The sequence below is a fragment of the Poromitra crassiceps genome (assembly GCF_964638095.1).
Source record: "Poromitra crassiceps genome assembly, chromosome: 4".
Classification (NCBI taxonomy): domain Eukaryota; kingdom Metazoa; phylum Chordata; class Actinopteri; order Beryciformes; family Melamphaidae; genus Poromitra; species Poromitra crassiceps.
This window is the reverse complement of record NC_139626.1, coordinates 67,889,310-67,904,273: the sequence shown is the minus strand read 5'-3', so window position 1 is coordinate 67,904,273 and position 14,964 is coordinate 67,889,310. Positions and strand designations below refer to the sequence as shown.

The following is a 14,964-nucleotide window of genomic DNA, read 5'->3' as shown; positions in this document are numbered from 1 at the left end:
TGCAAATTTGCAAAACCCCACCGCCAGCTCCCAAGCGCGAAAGCGTTTTCGCCAATCCATTTTCATGAATAGAATGGAGAGCACTGTCGCCACTTAGTGGGTCGGTGGAATGGGTTGTACACGTTCGGTGGCTCCAATATTTTTATAGGAGACGTGGGGGGCATTGATCCACGTCCCACCGTCAAATTTTTTTTTTTTTTTTTTTTGACGACTCAACTCGTCATTGGCAGTCAACCGTTGGATTTTTTTTGACGAGTCAACTCGGCACGGCAGTGAACGTGTTAAGGAGTGATACACTACTAAAACGTTAGGGTTGTACTACAACCCGGGTTTTACGAGTGAGAACGAGAGCTCTCACTAGTGCCTACAACGCTGCGTACGCAGCACTGTGGAAGACTGTCATTTTGCTCCAAAATTACTTTTCATTAAAACCGACCACCCACCCGTAGGTGGCGTGGTGCCCCCCTGGGGCTGACGTGGCCACCCACCTCACCCACGTGACTACGTCACGTCCTGTCAGCCCCAGGGTCCGCCACTCATTTCTTCCAGCCAGCTGAGATCCGACGCACCCAGTGACGCATCGACGCAGCAAGGCTGGGTAGTGAGAGCTCTCGTTCTCACTCGTAAAACCCGGGTTGTAGCACAACCCTAACGTTTTACTTCATTTCGAACTCAAGCTCTCACTAGTGCCTTAATTCAACCGACCTTGCTGCCGGGAGCACCCCACAGGGCGACCCGAAAGGCACCGGTGAACCACAGCCCTATGGCAACGTTCATGCCTGACCGTCTGACATATTAGAGTGGCAACGATACTAATTCCTTGCCACCGACAGCACCGCGTGCGCGAATTGCGAACCGGACACGTCGAGACTGTAGTACCTAACAAATGTGTGATGAGAGGACCATGAGGCCACGGCACACATGTCCTCCACCGAAACACCACGCAACAACGCAGAGGATGTCGCAACACCTCACGTAGAATGCGCCTTGATACCCTCCGGGGGTACCTTGCCCACGGCAGAGTATGCCAACGCGATCGCCTCCACTATCCAGTGTGATAAGCGATCCTTGGAAAGGGGCCCGCCCTGGGCCTTTTGCCCAAAGCAGACCAACAACTGGTCTGTAATGCGTAATGAACGCGTCCTGGCCACATAGGCCGAGAGCGCGCTTACGGGGCACAGCATGTGCAAGCGTCTCTCCTCACCCGAACTGAACGGCGGGGGACAGAATCCTGATAAGTCTATGACCATAGACCTATAGCTGGCATTAATATTCTACCCGAGGAACCAGATTTGGAACGGACGCATGTGTAACCTCCCCAGAGGGAGCACATGCAGTGCTGAGGCCATCAGGCCCAACATGACTGTGCACTGATGCACTGACACCGAGGAGTGAAGACTTAATGTCCTCGCTGTCCGCACCGTGCGAGCCTGTCGCTCTGGCGAAAGGCGGGCTCGCATGGCCCGGGAGTTTAACTCGAGCCCCAGGAAGGTCGCCGTCTGCTCTGGGGCGAGGCAGCTCTTTTTCCAGTTCACCAAGAACCCTAAGGTTTGTAGGTGATCGGTCACCACCCTGGTATGTTTCGTGGCACCGACCCTCGAGTCGGCCACAATAAGAGCGTCGTCGAGATAAAGGAAGATGCGAATCCCCCTCGCGCGGAGGGGGGCCAAGGCCGTCTCCACGCATGCCGTGAAGGTTTGCGGGCTCAAAGACATGCCGAAAGGCAAGACACAGAACTCGTAAGCCTTCCCCAGGAAGGAGAACCTCAGGTATTTCCTGTGCCTCTTGACCACGTGGACATGGAAGAACGCATCTTTCAGATCCACGGAAGTAAAGAAATCCCCCTGTCTCAACGCGTTGAACAGGTGGGAAAAGGAGAGCATTCGGAACGGGAACTTCCTCAGCGTCTTGTTGAGACGCCGAAGGTCCAGAATTGGACGGATGGAGCCGTCCTTTTTGGGCACGACAAAGTACCTGTGGTAGAAACCCGAGCGCACCTCTGCCTTGGGAACCGAGCGGATCGCCCCTTTGGCGAGGAACGAAATAACCTCCTTGTGGAGTATGTCCATGGACTCCCCTTCCACGGCCGTATCGTGGGTCCCGTCGAACCTGGGTGGGGGCCTGGCAAATTGTAGGGCGTATCCCTTCTGGAGGGTGCGCCGCAACCATGGGGACGGGGAACACAGACGCTCCCAGGCCTCGAGCCTGTCGGACAAAGATGGTCTGTTGTGGCCAAAGGGGGCGGAACCCGCCCCCTTGGTCATGAGTATATTGTTGGGCACCGGGACCTGACCCGGTATCTTGGTTGGGGAAGAAAATGGGGGGGGGCAGGACATAAGAGGCTATGCCGCCCTGCCGGTTTCTTACGCGGGCTCCGCCTACTGACGTTCCCTGTGAGCGTGTTGAACCGGCGTAACCCCCCCGCCGTGCGGCTTTCACCGGCTGGGGGGACCAAGGAGGCAAGGCTCTCTTTCGACCACCGCATGCGGACTTGTCCGCTCGTGCGGTCCCCAGCAGAGCTCCCGACCAACAATGGGACCATGGCACCATTGATGGTGGGCTTGTCCCGGGGGCCTCTTGATGGCGGGTATGAGACCCTGGGAGAGCTCCCGACCGAACTCGGGCCCTGGGCACCGAGGACGGTGGGCTTGTCCCTAAAGCTACAAGCCGAAGGCTGGCCCTGAGGCCAAGCCCTGGCGAGCTGTCGTCCCCGCCGGGCGTACCGCACCGGCGAGTGACGGGTTGGGTAGGTCCCTGCTGAGTCCCGAACCGAAGTTGAGCGCTGAGCTCCAACGACGGTGGGCTCATAGCCCCCCCCTTCCCCAGGGAGGTGATTAAGTACGGGACTGGTCACCCCCTCGCTTTGGGGGTGCGCGGGGAGTTCGCAGTAAAAGTGCGTTTTGAGGAGGCCTTTAAAGTGGGACAGTGAGCAGGCCTGCCTAATCTGCAGCGGTAGGCCATTCCATAGTTTCGGAGCCACTGCAGAGAAGGCGCGATCCCAAGCGCGTCGATTTGGGTAGGGTTGCTAGGGACAAGTCACAACCAACATTTCACGGTGTCCAATTGTCCCTACCAACTTTTAAGCAACCTTATTTGCATTATCTTTGGAGTGCAGTTATATAGGTCATTTAGATTGTCTTCCCATATTTTGCAAGGATAGAATTGACCCGACCATTATTGAGTGAAATTAGTTTGCAATATGTTCAAAGTTACATTTACCCCTGTTTTTCACAACTGAATGGGCCAGTCCAATTTTTTTTTCCCAAACTCACGTTTGATTGGCTCATTTGGCTGATGACCAAACAAACGCCCACCCACACACACACACACACACACACACACACACACACACACACAGTTTTCTCTGGAGACAATCTTTCTCAGAAGATACTAACTAGCACAAATCTGGAGACTTTTTCTGACATGGGATTAACATACCAGCAAGCAGCAGTGACGCAGCAGTGCAGTAGTGCAAGCAGCAGCAAGCAGGCAAGTCCCACTAGCATCGATGCTAATTTAGCAAAGTACAGTTGACTTACTTGAATATCCGTGCTGTCTGTAGGGGAAACGCTGCAGTCGAGACGTTGCAAATATTCCAGTTTTCTGACATTGCAAAAAGCCCGTATCGCGCAGCTCAAGTCTCCCCGCAACTCGAAACTCGTTTTGGTGGTAATCCAATATCAACGACTGTCTGGCTTGTGAACACTTACTGATTGATAAAAAAGTAAATAAAAATAAGAGGGAAATATGATATGCTGCTACTGTCTCAGTAAATCCTTCCTGTCAGGTCAAGCAGTGGATTTCACCTCCTTGATTCAGCGTGACCACAGACCAGGCAGTGGAACAACGTTGCCGATTTTCAGACGTATTCAGCATTGGACAATACAGAATGTCAATCAATGTCAAGCAATCCATCTATCAAACAACAACCAATTAGGGTTTCACCTGGTTTCACGGGCTAAGGGAGAGCTCCCCTCCTCCTCAATCTGATTCGTTGGAAAACACATCACTGTCATGGAAAATTATTGATCAAATGTGTATTGATTGATTGGTTATTAGCTATGGCAATTCCATGCTGTATTTAGTGAACTGTGTTCTTCAGTCATTGCAGGAGATTGCTGTACAAAATAGTTTCTGTGAGAACATATGTCTTGTTTTGGGAAGTGTCTATGGGAATAGAGGTTCCTGTGGGAACCTGTGTCTTGTTGTGACTATAGACTGGATTTGTTATGTATTCTAGTGAACATCAGATTAACTATGGACGTCATGGAGAAGTACTGAGTTGGAGGGAGGTTGAATGAACGGATCCAGAAGAGGGGGGGCGGGCAACATTGGTTTTAGTATATGAACTGTTGTAAACAATAATGCGGGGCTCTTGCATTGTCAAATGTAGACAAGAGGAGACCTCCGTGCACGGAGAGATGATTGTGGAAATAAAGAAAACCTCCTATGAACATTTAAAACGGATATCTCATTATTGATGAATCAGCAGAGCATTGCAGTGGATTTTTTCCTCCACAACTTGGGGGCTCGTCTACGGGATCTCACGACTGGGATGCGGACCTCTGGCATGTCGACTGGTGATAACCTCCTGTCAAAGTTGGACCTGAAAGCTCGCTTAATTCTAAGAGAGCAGGAGTCGACATGCGGAGGAATGTAGCCCAGCGCTGTGATCTGCGGAACCTGGTGAGGCAAATACACACTGAATGCAATGTTGATTGATCAGTTTTATGTCAAATTGAGTAGCTGTGAAATTTAGAATAATGTTATACAATTGGTTCTAAAAATAGACAATTGTAACTACTGTTAAAAGCTGCAGGTCTGGGGGATTGTGTAGTGGAGAACGGATGTAACTTCTGCCTGGGCAATTCTTTGCCTTTGAGGGGAGTGCGGGGTCCTGGGGATGCCCGCGTGAGATAATATTAGATAAAACTCACTATCGCCGTTATCGGATATACTCACTGCCGAGAGGGTGAGGCGTTGCGTTAGGAAAACGGATGTAACTTCTGCCTGGGAAATCTTTTGCCTTTGAGGGGAGTGCGATGTGTCCTGGGGATGCTCGCGTGAGATAATATTAGATAAAACTCACTATTGCCGTAGCTTAGAGCGCACGCGTAAGGGAGCTTACTAGAGCCGACTCATATTTGGGCAAGATTTAGAGAAGAAAAAATCGGCCTGTTTGTCGACGGACAAACAGTAAAGACGCAGGTTGAAAGGTACACTTGCCGTCGACGTAAGTTGAAAGGTATACTTAGCGTCTAAAAACTGCAGTAAGTGGAAAAAAAACACATACCCGGACCTGAGTTTTGCGAAAGGAGGTATAAAGTATATGTAGTTATAATAAAAGGGATACAATTACAAATTCAAAGCATTGGGAAAATTCTTACCATTCATTTGCAAAAAGAGAAAAAAGAAAAGTTGTTTTCAAAAGGTCTCTTTCCTTTGAAAAAAAAAAAAAAAAAAGGGGAGAGTGTGGGTGAAACTGAGCAGTGAGGCTTATTGAGGAAGGAAAAAAAAATGAGAAAAATGAATAGGAAATGAATGGGAAATGACTGAGAGTCAGCGCCAGGCTCAACTACACTGAGGACCACCAGCGGTCCAGGCTCCAGCGGAGACCATCAGCACTCCGGGCAGGCTTCAGCCAGGGAACCGGCAGCAGCATCCGTACCGCAGCCACCAGCCCTGAACACCGCAGCTAGCGGCCAGCAATGGGAGAGAGTAAAATCTCTCCCTCCCGTGTAAGTGTTTCACCACACCGGTGTAAACGGGCTACAGAAATGCAATATGAGTGGTTTGCTTGCTGTAAAAGAATATATGACTGCCGTGGAGTTTTCGATTCATAGGCTTGGCCCGGAGGTTGATGCCACCTGGACAGTAACAGCGGAGAGGACTCAACGAAGCGAATCAAGACGGAGCGGAGAGGGTGTGAGGCGCTGGTCAATCACAGGCGAGAGGCTGACACGGCCGGAGACGCAAGCCAGTTGAGGGTGGAGGAGTTCACAGCAGAATTTTCTCCAAAGACACCAATTATGAGCAGATAAGTAATGACACACATGAACATTTGCATGTTACAGCTGTTTGAGAAACCATTGTTTTAGTAAGAGAATCACACACTCAAGTGACATTATGTACAACCAATGCACACAGAGCAAAAGTACTTTTTTGATAGAAGTTATGTTTTTTTTAGGAAAAGGGATTATTTATCCTGGAAAAAAAGACCCTTATTGCCAAGCGAAAAGGTAAATGTTTGTGAACACACTGAGATTTCTCCCCCCCCCCCCCCCCCCCCCCCCCGCTTCTCGGCCTGAAGCCTTGAAGATAACCACAGTGCATAGCGCACACACATTTCCCAAGAGGACTGAGAGAGGCAGAGAAAGTTAAAGGGTGTCTCTCTCTAAAAAATAAGTATATAGAAAAACTGCTAAATTAATTGACACATGCGTTATATAACGCATCTGTCAAAGGGGGAAAGCAGCTTTTGTTTTGTGTCTGCTTTTTGTTTTGTTTTTAAGTTTTTGTTGTTGTGGTGTATGTGTTTTGTGTGCCTGTGTGACTGAGATAATCAGATGGACAAGCAGACTGAGACAATCAGATTGGACAATCACCATGGGACGATCTCCAATGCCAGATGCTGAGATCCAGCCTCCCACATTCTCCACCAGCGCAATTAGCTTAGTCTTTGCATACACACACATGCGTGAGCTGGACCACAGACGGTTTCCCCATGACGAATCGGATGCAGAGAGTCGTACTTTGCGTGGTTTGTGTAAAAACTGTGATCATGTGTATTAAAAAAAGTGTTTTGGAGTCATAGGAGACAGGGGAGTGTGAACACAGTGTGAATGAGTGATGTTTGACGGTGAAAGGTGTGTGATCGTTGAAGGCAATGTTATTGTACACCAGTTAGACAGGAGAAAGGGGACTCCAGTGTGACTGGAGAGCGGAGAGGAGGACAAAGACTTGAGACATGACTTGGACTTGTAAAATAGACTAGATTGACCATTTGCATCAAAATTGGGTCGTGGGTTCAATTTCCCAGCCTCTGAGTGGGCTGCATGCCAAAGTGCACTTGGTGTGTAGCCTATGTCTGCCAGAGGTTTGGAAATCGTCAACAATTGTAGTAAGAAACCCGAAAAAAAAGAAGAAAAAAAAAATTTGTAGCCTGTGAGAATGTTTTTATATGAAATGTGAATAGCGGCTTGCTGATATGAGTGGATGGTGGGGGACGAGGTGGGAGGCGGGCCAAAACGATTTAGTGGAGGGGCCGCCTCTGACTTCGGCTACCAAAATCCAACACCAGTGAACAGAAGCCCAATTACCAGAAATGTGTAAACTGTGTTCTTAAGAGAAAAAAAAAAAATATGCCAAAAAGTGTGGAACAATAAAAAAGGCCATTGACCTCTGACACACTTCGTTTATGATATGAAATCTTGGGTAAATAATCATGCTTGATTTGATATTTAGCATCGCCAAGAGTTTGATTTGAGCAAATGATTACATTGTAACATAAGTATGTATTAAGTATTAAGTAAGTAACCGAAATGAAGGACTTATTAATTGTGATTGTGAACACATAGGGAAATTTTAATCTATATAGATGTGTGAGATGATACATTTTTTTCTAACAAGTTAAGGATAATAGTTATGTTAGTTTTCTTTGACTGTGTTTGAACTTATAGTTTGTTATCAATAATTTATTTTTAATATTGATAATAATGATTTATTCTTATCAAAAGTGTGGAATTGTCATGGAAAATTATTGATCAAATGTGTATTGATTGATTGGTTATTAGCTATGGCAATTCCATGCTGTATTTAGTGAACTGTGTTCTTCAGTCATTGCAGGAGATTGCTGTACAGAATAGTTTCTGTGAGAACATATGTCTTGTTTTGGGAAGTGTCTATGGGAATAGAGGTTCCTGTGGGAACCTGTGTCTTGTTGTGACTATAGACTGGATTTGTTATGTATTCTAGTGAACATCAGATTAACTATGGACGTCATGGAGAAGTACTGAGTTGGAGGGAGGTTGAATGAACGGATCCAGAAGAGGGGGGGCGGGCAACATTGGTTTTAGTATATGAACTGTTGTAAACAATAATGCGGGGCTCTTGCATTGTCAAATGTAGACAAGAGGAGACCTCCGTGCACGGAGAGATGATTGTGGAAATAAAGAAAACCTCCTATGAACATTTAAAACGGATATCTCATTATTGATGAATCAGCAGAGCATTGCAGTGGATTTTTTCCTCCACATCACTCTCACTGTTTTCTGTGAATTGCAAGTCTTTTTCAACCAATCTTATTTTTTCATTAGATAAATTACCAAATAAATCAAGCCCACAGGGCGGGTGTTTTTTAATCCCCTCCCCCATGCTGGGACCAGGGCCAGAGTGACTCGTCTGCATGGAGCTATATAATGAATGAAAAAATGAGCGTCTGCACATAAGAAAAAACACACTTGATTGATATTTTATTATAAAAAAAAATATGAAAAATGAAAAATATAAAAATAAAAATAAAAAATATATTTTTTTAATATATATATATTTTTTTATATAAAATCCCCAATCTAATAGAGGAGGACCATCCTCCTATGCCTCACTGGAAAAACCTCCTCTGCTGAACACTGTATCTCCTGGAGGTCTAAATAAGGAGATGGACATTCGCCCCCCCTTCCAGTGTGCCCTCTATAGTGTGGTAAAAAATGTTGTGGTATGTGTGTATATATATATATTGCTTGTTAACTCATTGAGTGCCAGCCACTTTTGGAGAACGGACGCTCCCAGTGCCAGAGTTTCAGAGCGTTTTCAGTGATTTCTCGAGGCCCACAGAATATTGTGTGATATTAATGTAAACACCGAACACGCACAAAGAACGATGAGACTCTCTTCTATCATCAGCAAAAAAAAGTTTATTGATATCATTTTCCATTCTTTAGTTATCAGCCGGAGAAGATAGGTTGATTTCAGCAAAAAGAGACGTTTCCATCTAGAAGCTGAGATAATGAGCCTTTTGTGAAATGAAGCATTTCAAGCAAATCACTGACTCTGAAGCTAATATTTTCTGACCTGAAACATCTGAACAGTAATTTCCTTCAATAAACAGCACCCCCACCCCCCTCAACTCCAAACTCCTCCTCCGTGGGAGTGTCTCTGGTGGCTCTGCTCGCTCTGCTGCGTGTGTCAGGCGAGTCTCTGCTGCCTGCTATGGCAGGCTCTGCTGCCTGCGGATCCACGTTCGGATGACGGCCGCTCGTCGGGGGAGTCTGGATCGGGCTCGCTGAGTTCGTCTGCGTTTCTGGGGTTTCGGTTGTGAGCTGGGATGAAGCTGCGTCCGATTCTAGGCTTTCTGCTGCGCGTTTCAAAGTGCGCTGCACCCAGTCTATTTTCGGAGCGCTGCGCCTTGTGCGCCGGCTCCCAGCGCGACACTGAAAAGCCAAACCATTCTCATGAGAATGGTTTGGCTTTGGTTTTATTTTCTGGCGGCTAATCGTGTGGAGAAACTATGCAGCAGAGACAGAGGGGCTCAGTTGTGGGAGCGGATTGGTTGCTGTTCGCAGCTAACGTTAGCTCCAGCCAGAGCAATCTGTGCCGCTCTGGCTCATGCATCGGTTTCTCTTTCATCACGGCTTTTTCTGCTGTTTTTCCTCAACTTTCTCTAATCTGGAGAGCACTGTCGCCACCTAATGGGTCCGTAAAATAGGTTATACACCTTCAATAGCTACAATATTTTTACAGGAGATGCATGAGGCTTTGATCCACGTCCCACCGTCAAAAAATGCATTTGACGCCGATCGACGTCATTGGCACTCTACGTTACTATTTGATTTGACGCCGATCGACGTCATTGGCACTCAATGAGTTAACATTGATCATTGTACTCTTGCTAATTGTTTGCTATAACTGTATGCAGTCCGTATAGCGGCATGTACGGGTGAGAAGCCCTGAGTTCTCTTTAGTTACCTTTTCTCCGGTGTTTTGTTATTAGTTAAGCAGGTAAGATGGATGCTGTTTATTTGGGGGGTTTTGTTTAGAGGCAAGCTTAGATTTCAAAATAGATTATGTTTGTTATGTTGGGTGGGCTCACCCTGATGCTCTCTGTCGCTATACTTCTTTATTAAACAACCTGTGGACTGCAAACCTTTCGTGGCATGGTCATCCTTGGGAGAGGGGAAAGAGGGGAGTCACTTTTTTTGTGTTATGCTGGGTGTCCCCTAGGCCGGGCATAACAGTGTATATGATGGCACGGTGGCTCAGTGGTTAGCGCTGTTGCCTCACAGCAAGAAGGTCCCGGGTTCGAACCCCGGTCCGTCCCAGGTCCTTTCTGTGTGGAGTTTGCATGTTCTCCCCGTGTTCGTGTGGGTTTACTCCGGGTGCTCCGGTTTCCTCCCACCACCAAAAGACATGTATGTTAGGGTTAATACTCCTGTCAGTGCCCCTGACCAAGGCACTGGCAAAATAACTGGAGTTGGTCCCCGGGCGCTGCACTGCGGCTGCCCACTGCTCCTAGCTCTAGGATGGTTCCTAGTAGAGGATGGGTCAAATACAGAGGATGAATTTCACCATAAGGATAACTTAAAGGACGGCTTTCCCGTGGGGAATATGAATATATATTAAATCTCACGCCCCTAAGGTTTTCGAATCCGTTGAATTTTTTTTTGAAATTGGTTCTTCACAGCCAGAGATATCAACCGAAATCCACTCTGTGTGTGTGTGTGTGTGTGTGTGGGGGGGGGGTGGTGGAGGGGAGGGGCGGGTGCGGGGACCCGAAATCCTACATTTCCCACAATGCACTGGGCTCGCGTGGCCTTCGTTTCCACGCCCACCCCTCAGGCATTTGGCTGATATCAAACTCCAGTAGGTGGCGGTAATGCACATATATGCTTGCCAACCGCCATAAAAGTCAAAGAAGAAGAAGAAGAAGAAGGCTTCGACATAAAAATATTTAGTAGAACAAGAAAAAATAAAAAATAAAATTGCCTCCAAATTGCACCAAATTTAAACGGTAGTATATATGTCGGGAGATGTCTTCATAAAAAAAAAATCATGCATTTTAAGGCATTTTCCAAGGAGTTACGCGCATCTGATGTTGTAACTATTTCATGTAAAAATGTGTAAAAACGGGTACATTGCTCAGCGTTGATTTCGTTACTTCACCGCACCTACTACTAGATGTAAAATTTGACGAGCTTTCCAATGCCGCCAGTCCCGTGTCTGTACGTGCTTCCGTTCCCGAGATATGGTCTCTTTGCAAGGAGCTATGGAAAGCTAATATTAGCTACAGTAGGCTAGGCGGTGGAAAAAGATGGCTGCCTTTTGTTTTTCTTCAAGACCTCTGAAGGGGCGTGGAGGACCTCTAGAGGCGGGACCATGGCGGCAGAGTCCCACAACACTGGTAGTTCATAGGCGCTCGACTTCCGCAAGGCGGACTTGGGCCAGATGACGCAAAACGCGTCGGCTGGCCCAAAAAATATGTGAGAGATGGTTGATATCTCTGGCAGTGAACAACCAATTTCAAAAATTTCAACGGATTCGAAAACCTTAGGGCCGTGAGATTTAATATATATTCCTATTCCCCACGGAAAAGCCGTCCTTTAACTTAACTATGTATATATTTTGTCTGTCCTGTCATTTTTAATGGTGTCCTGTTTTAATTGTGCTCTGTTGCTCAATGGTGTATATTAATAAAATAATGTATATTGTGATAAAACTCTATCACCATATATGGAAATTTGAATCGTGGTAACATTTTCATCCATATCACCCAGCACTATTAGTTTGATTGTTTACGATTGATGATTTTATACAGGTTTTCTGAGAAAGAGATCCCATCTTTCAGTATAAAATTGTTACGTGTTGGATTTTCTCATTGGTACATACAATTATGATAATGCAGAAACTGTTATTGTCCCCAATATTAACAGTTGACCCAAGCATCGGGTTCGTTTTTTCATTTTAGTTCTTGACTAAAGAAGACTTCATTTGTAAACACATATAAATGTCATTCTTAAAATGAAATAACACCTGTTTTATACTCCCTGGAGTGCACATAAAAGATTATTTAGTTGATTTATGTGAAGATGATTCAGTGAAAATGTTTTAATTACCTCTTGATTCGTAATAGAAATATACAAAAAATTAAATAATTATCACATAAATACATAAATATCTGATTACTATAATGAGGTGAGGGGTGCCACATGGCCCACCTGCATACGAGAGCACGTGAAGCGCGCAAGACCTCGAGGGGGAACCAGCGAGGCACAGTAGAAATGAGCGCTGCCAGTTCAGCTAGAAAGGAACGCGTGAAGCCCACAATATTTATAGTGTATTAAAAAAAAAAAGTACAAATGAAGATATCTGTTTTTGCAGGTGAACTTTTCTATTTCAACAAGAGGCAGTGAGGTGAGAAAGTAATGACATGTTCTCTCAGAAAAGAATGTTGGGTTTCACATCACATCAGCAGGAAAATGAGAGTTCAGGTATTTTCTCTGATATTAATGTGCACGTAAAACAGAATGTAAATGTAAAAGGCTGTTGAATAGTAACAGTGATCCTGACCTGAGAGTCTCCAGTCTACAGTGTGGACTCTGCAGTCCAACAGAGAGCAGCTTCACTGATGCATCGTCCAGGTCATTGTTACTCAGGTCCAGCTCTCTCAGACTAGAGGACTGGGAGCTGAGAACTGAGGCCAGAGCTTCACAGCTTCTCTCTGACAGCTGACAGCCACTCAGCCTGAAGTGTGATGAAAAAACAACATTGAAAATGTTTATTTCCCTCCTCACAACATATATTGAATGTATCCAGTTTGTATGCACTTACAGAGCTTTATTGGAGGCTTTGACCACTGGCAGCAGCCTCAGAAGAACCTCCTCTGAAGCTGAGTATTTCTTCAGGTCAAACACATCCAGGTCTTCTTCTGAAGACACTAAGATGAAGGCCAGAGCCGACCACTCGGTAGGAGAGAATTCCCCTGTGGAGAGACTTCCAAAACTCATGTGGTCTTGGATCTGCTTCACAAGAGAATGGTCATTCAGCTCATTCAGACAGTGGAACAGATTGATGATTCTCTCTGAAGACGGATTCCCCCTGATCTTTTCCTTGATGTACTGGACTGTATCCTGATTGGTCCGTGAGCTACTTCCTATCTGTGGCAGCAGACCTCCTAGGAGAGTCTGGTTGGTCTCCAGTGAAAGACCCAGGAGGAAGCGGAGGAACAAGTCAAGGTGTCCATTTGGACTCTGTGAAGCCTTGTCCACAGCACTCTGGTAGAAGATAGTTTCTGGTTTATTTTCTAACGTGTGCTCATCTAACATGGCTCCTGGCTGTTCCGTTTTTTTCTGACTGGTTGACTGATGTTCTGACAGCAGATTGACAGATTTGTGTGTGGAGGTTGATTGTGGTTCTGACAGCAGATTGACACCAGAGTTGATGAATGAGATGATGACATGAACAGCAGCCAGGAACTCCTGAATGCTCAGATGGACAAAGCAGAAGACCTTTTCCTGGTACAGCCCACACTCCTCTTTAAAGATCTGTGTGAACACTCCTGAGTACACGGAAGCTGCTCTGATATCAATACCACACTCTTTCAGCTCAGCTTCATAGAAGATCAGGTTGCCTTTCTCCAGCTGCTCAAAAGCCAGTCTTCCCAGACAAAGAATCATGTGTGGATCTGTCTCAGCTCTCTCGTGATACTTGATGTTCAGTTTGGACTGAATCACCAGGAAGTGGATGTACATCTCAGTCAGGGTCTTGGGTAGGACTTCTCTCTCACTGGTTCTCAACACATATTCCAGAACATTAGCAGTGATCCAGCAGAAGAGTGGAATGTGGCACATGATGAGGAGGCTTCGTGAAGCCTTGATGTGGGAGATGATTCTCGTGGCCTGCTGCTCATCTCTGAATTTCTTCCTGAAGTACTCCTCTTTCTGTGGGTCAGTGAAGCCTCTCACCTCGGTCACCACGTCAACACACTCAGGAGGGATCTGATTGGCTGCTGCAGGTCGTGTGGTCATCCAGAGGCGAGCAGCGGGAAGCAGTTTCCCTTTGATGAGGTTTGTCAGCAACACGTCCACTGAGGTCGACTCTGTGACATCAGTCACAATCTCATTGTTCTGGAAGTCTAGAGGAAGTCGACACTCATCCAGACCGTCAAAGATGAGCACAACCTGGAACTTGTCAAACCTACAGATTCCTGCTTCTTTGGTCTCAGGAAAAAAGTGATGAAGAAGTTCCACCAGGCAGAACTTTTTCCCTTTCAGCAGATTCAGCTCTCGGAAAGTGAATGGAAATATGAACTCTATATCCTGGTTAGCTTTGTCTTCAGCCCAGTCCAGAGTAAACTTTTGTGTTAAGACTGTTTTCCCAATGCCAGCCACTCCCTTTGTCATCAATGTTCTGGTTGGTTTGTCTCTTCCAGGTAAGGGTTTAAAGATGTCGTCACATTTGATTGTTGTTTCTGGTCTGGCTGGTTTCCTGGATGCTGCTTCAATCTGCCTGACCTCATGTTCATCATTGACCTCTCCACTCCCTCCCTCTGTGAGGTAATGCTCTGTGTACATCTGACCCAGAAGTGTTGGGTTTCCTGCTTTAGCAATCCCCTCAAACAAACACTGAAACCTCTCCTTAAGACTGGATTTGTGTTGTTGTTGTGGATGTTGATGTTGAGTTTCTGAAAGAACAAATGAACAATGAGCAGATGTTTCAGTAAACATGAGAAATGTGAACATTTCCTGGTAAATGTGTATCTCCACTCCATAACATATCTTCAGCTCATCACTGGTGAGTGGACAAACAGGTCCTGACTGTGTGCAGCTCAGTGTGAAAGACAACTGGTGTGGTGCTGTTTTATTTCCCAGTGTGCACCACTGTGTTCAGCATATTACACTCACATTAACAACTTAATAATTTTACCAGATTATCCAGAGGGATTTCACTCATTTACTTTTCTATCTTGTAATG

The 14,964-nt window shown here is 46.2% G+C and overlaps 1 protein-coding gene across 1 annotated transcript in view; it reads right to left on the bottom strand.

Annotated features, from left to right (window-relative positions):
* LOC310775921 (NLR family CARD domain-containing protein 3-like) overlaps nucleotides 1-14,964 on the bottom strand; it is an 88,377-nt gene that overhangs the window by 38,008 nt on the left and 35,405 nt on the right. The window contains exons 7-8 of the mRNA XM_083636043.1: nucleotides 12,823-14,674; nucleotides 12,562-12,735 (exon numbers count right to left, since the gene is read on the bottom strand). Coding sequence (XP_083492169.1) covers nucleotides 12,562-12,735; nucleotides 12,823-14,674 — 2,026 coding nt within the window. The remainder of the gene's footprint in view (nucleotides 1-12,561; nucleotides 12,736-12,822; nucleotides 14,675-14,964) is intronic.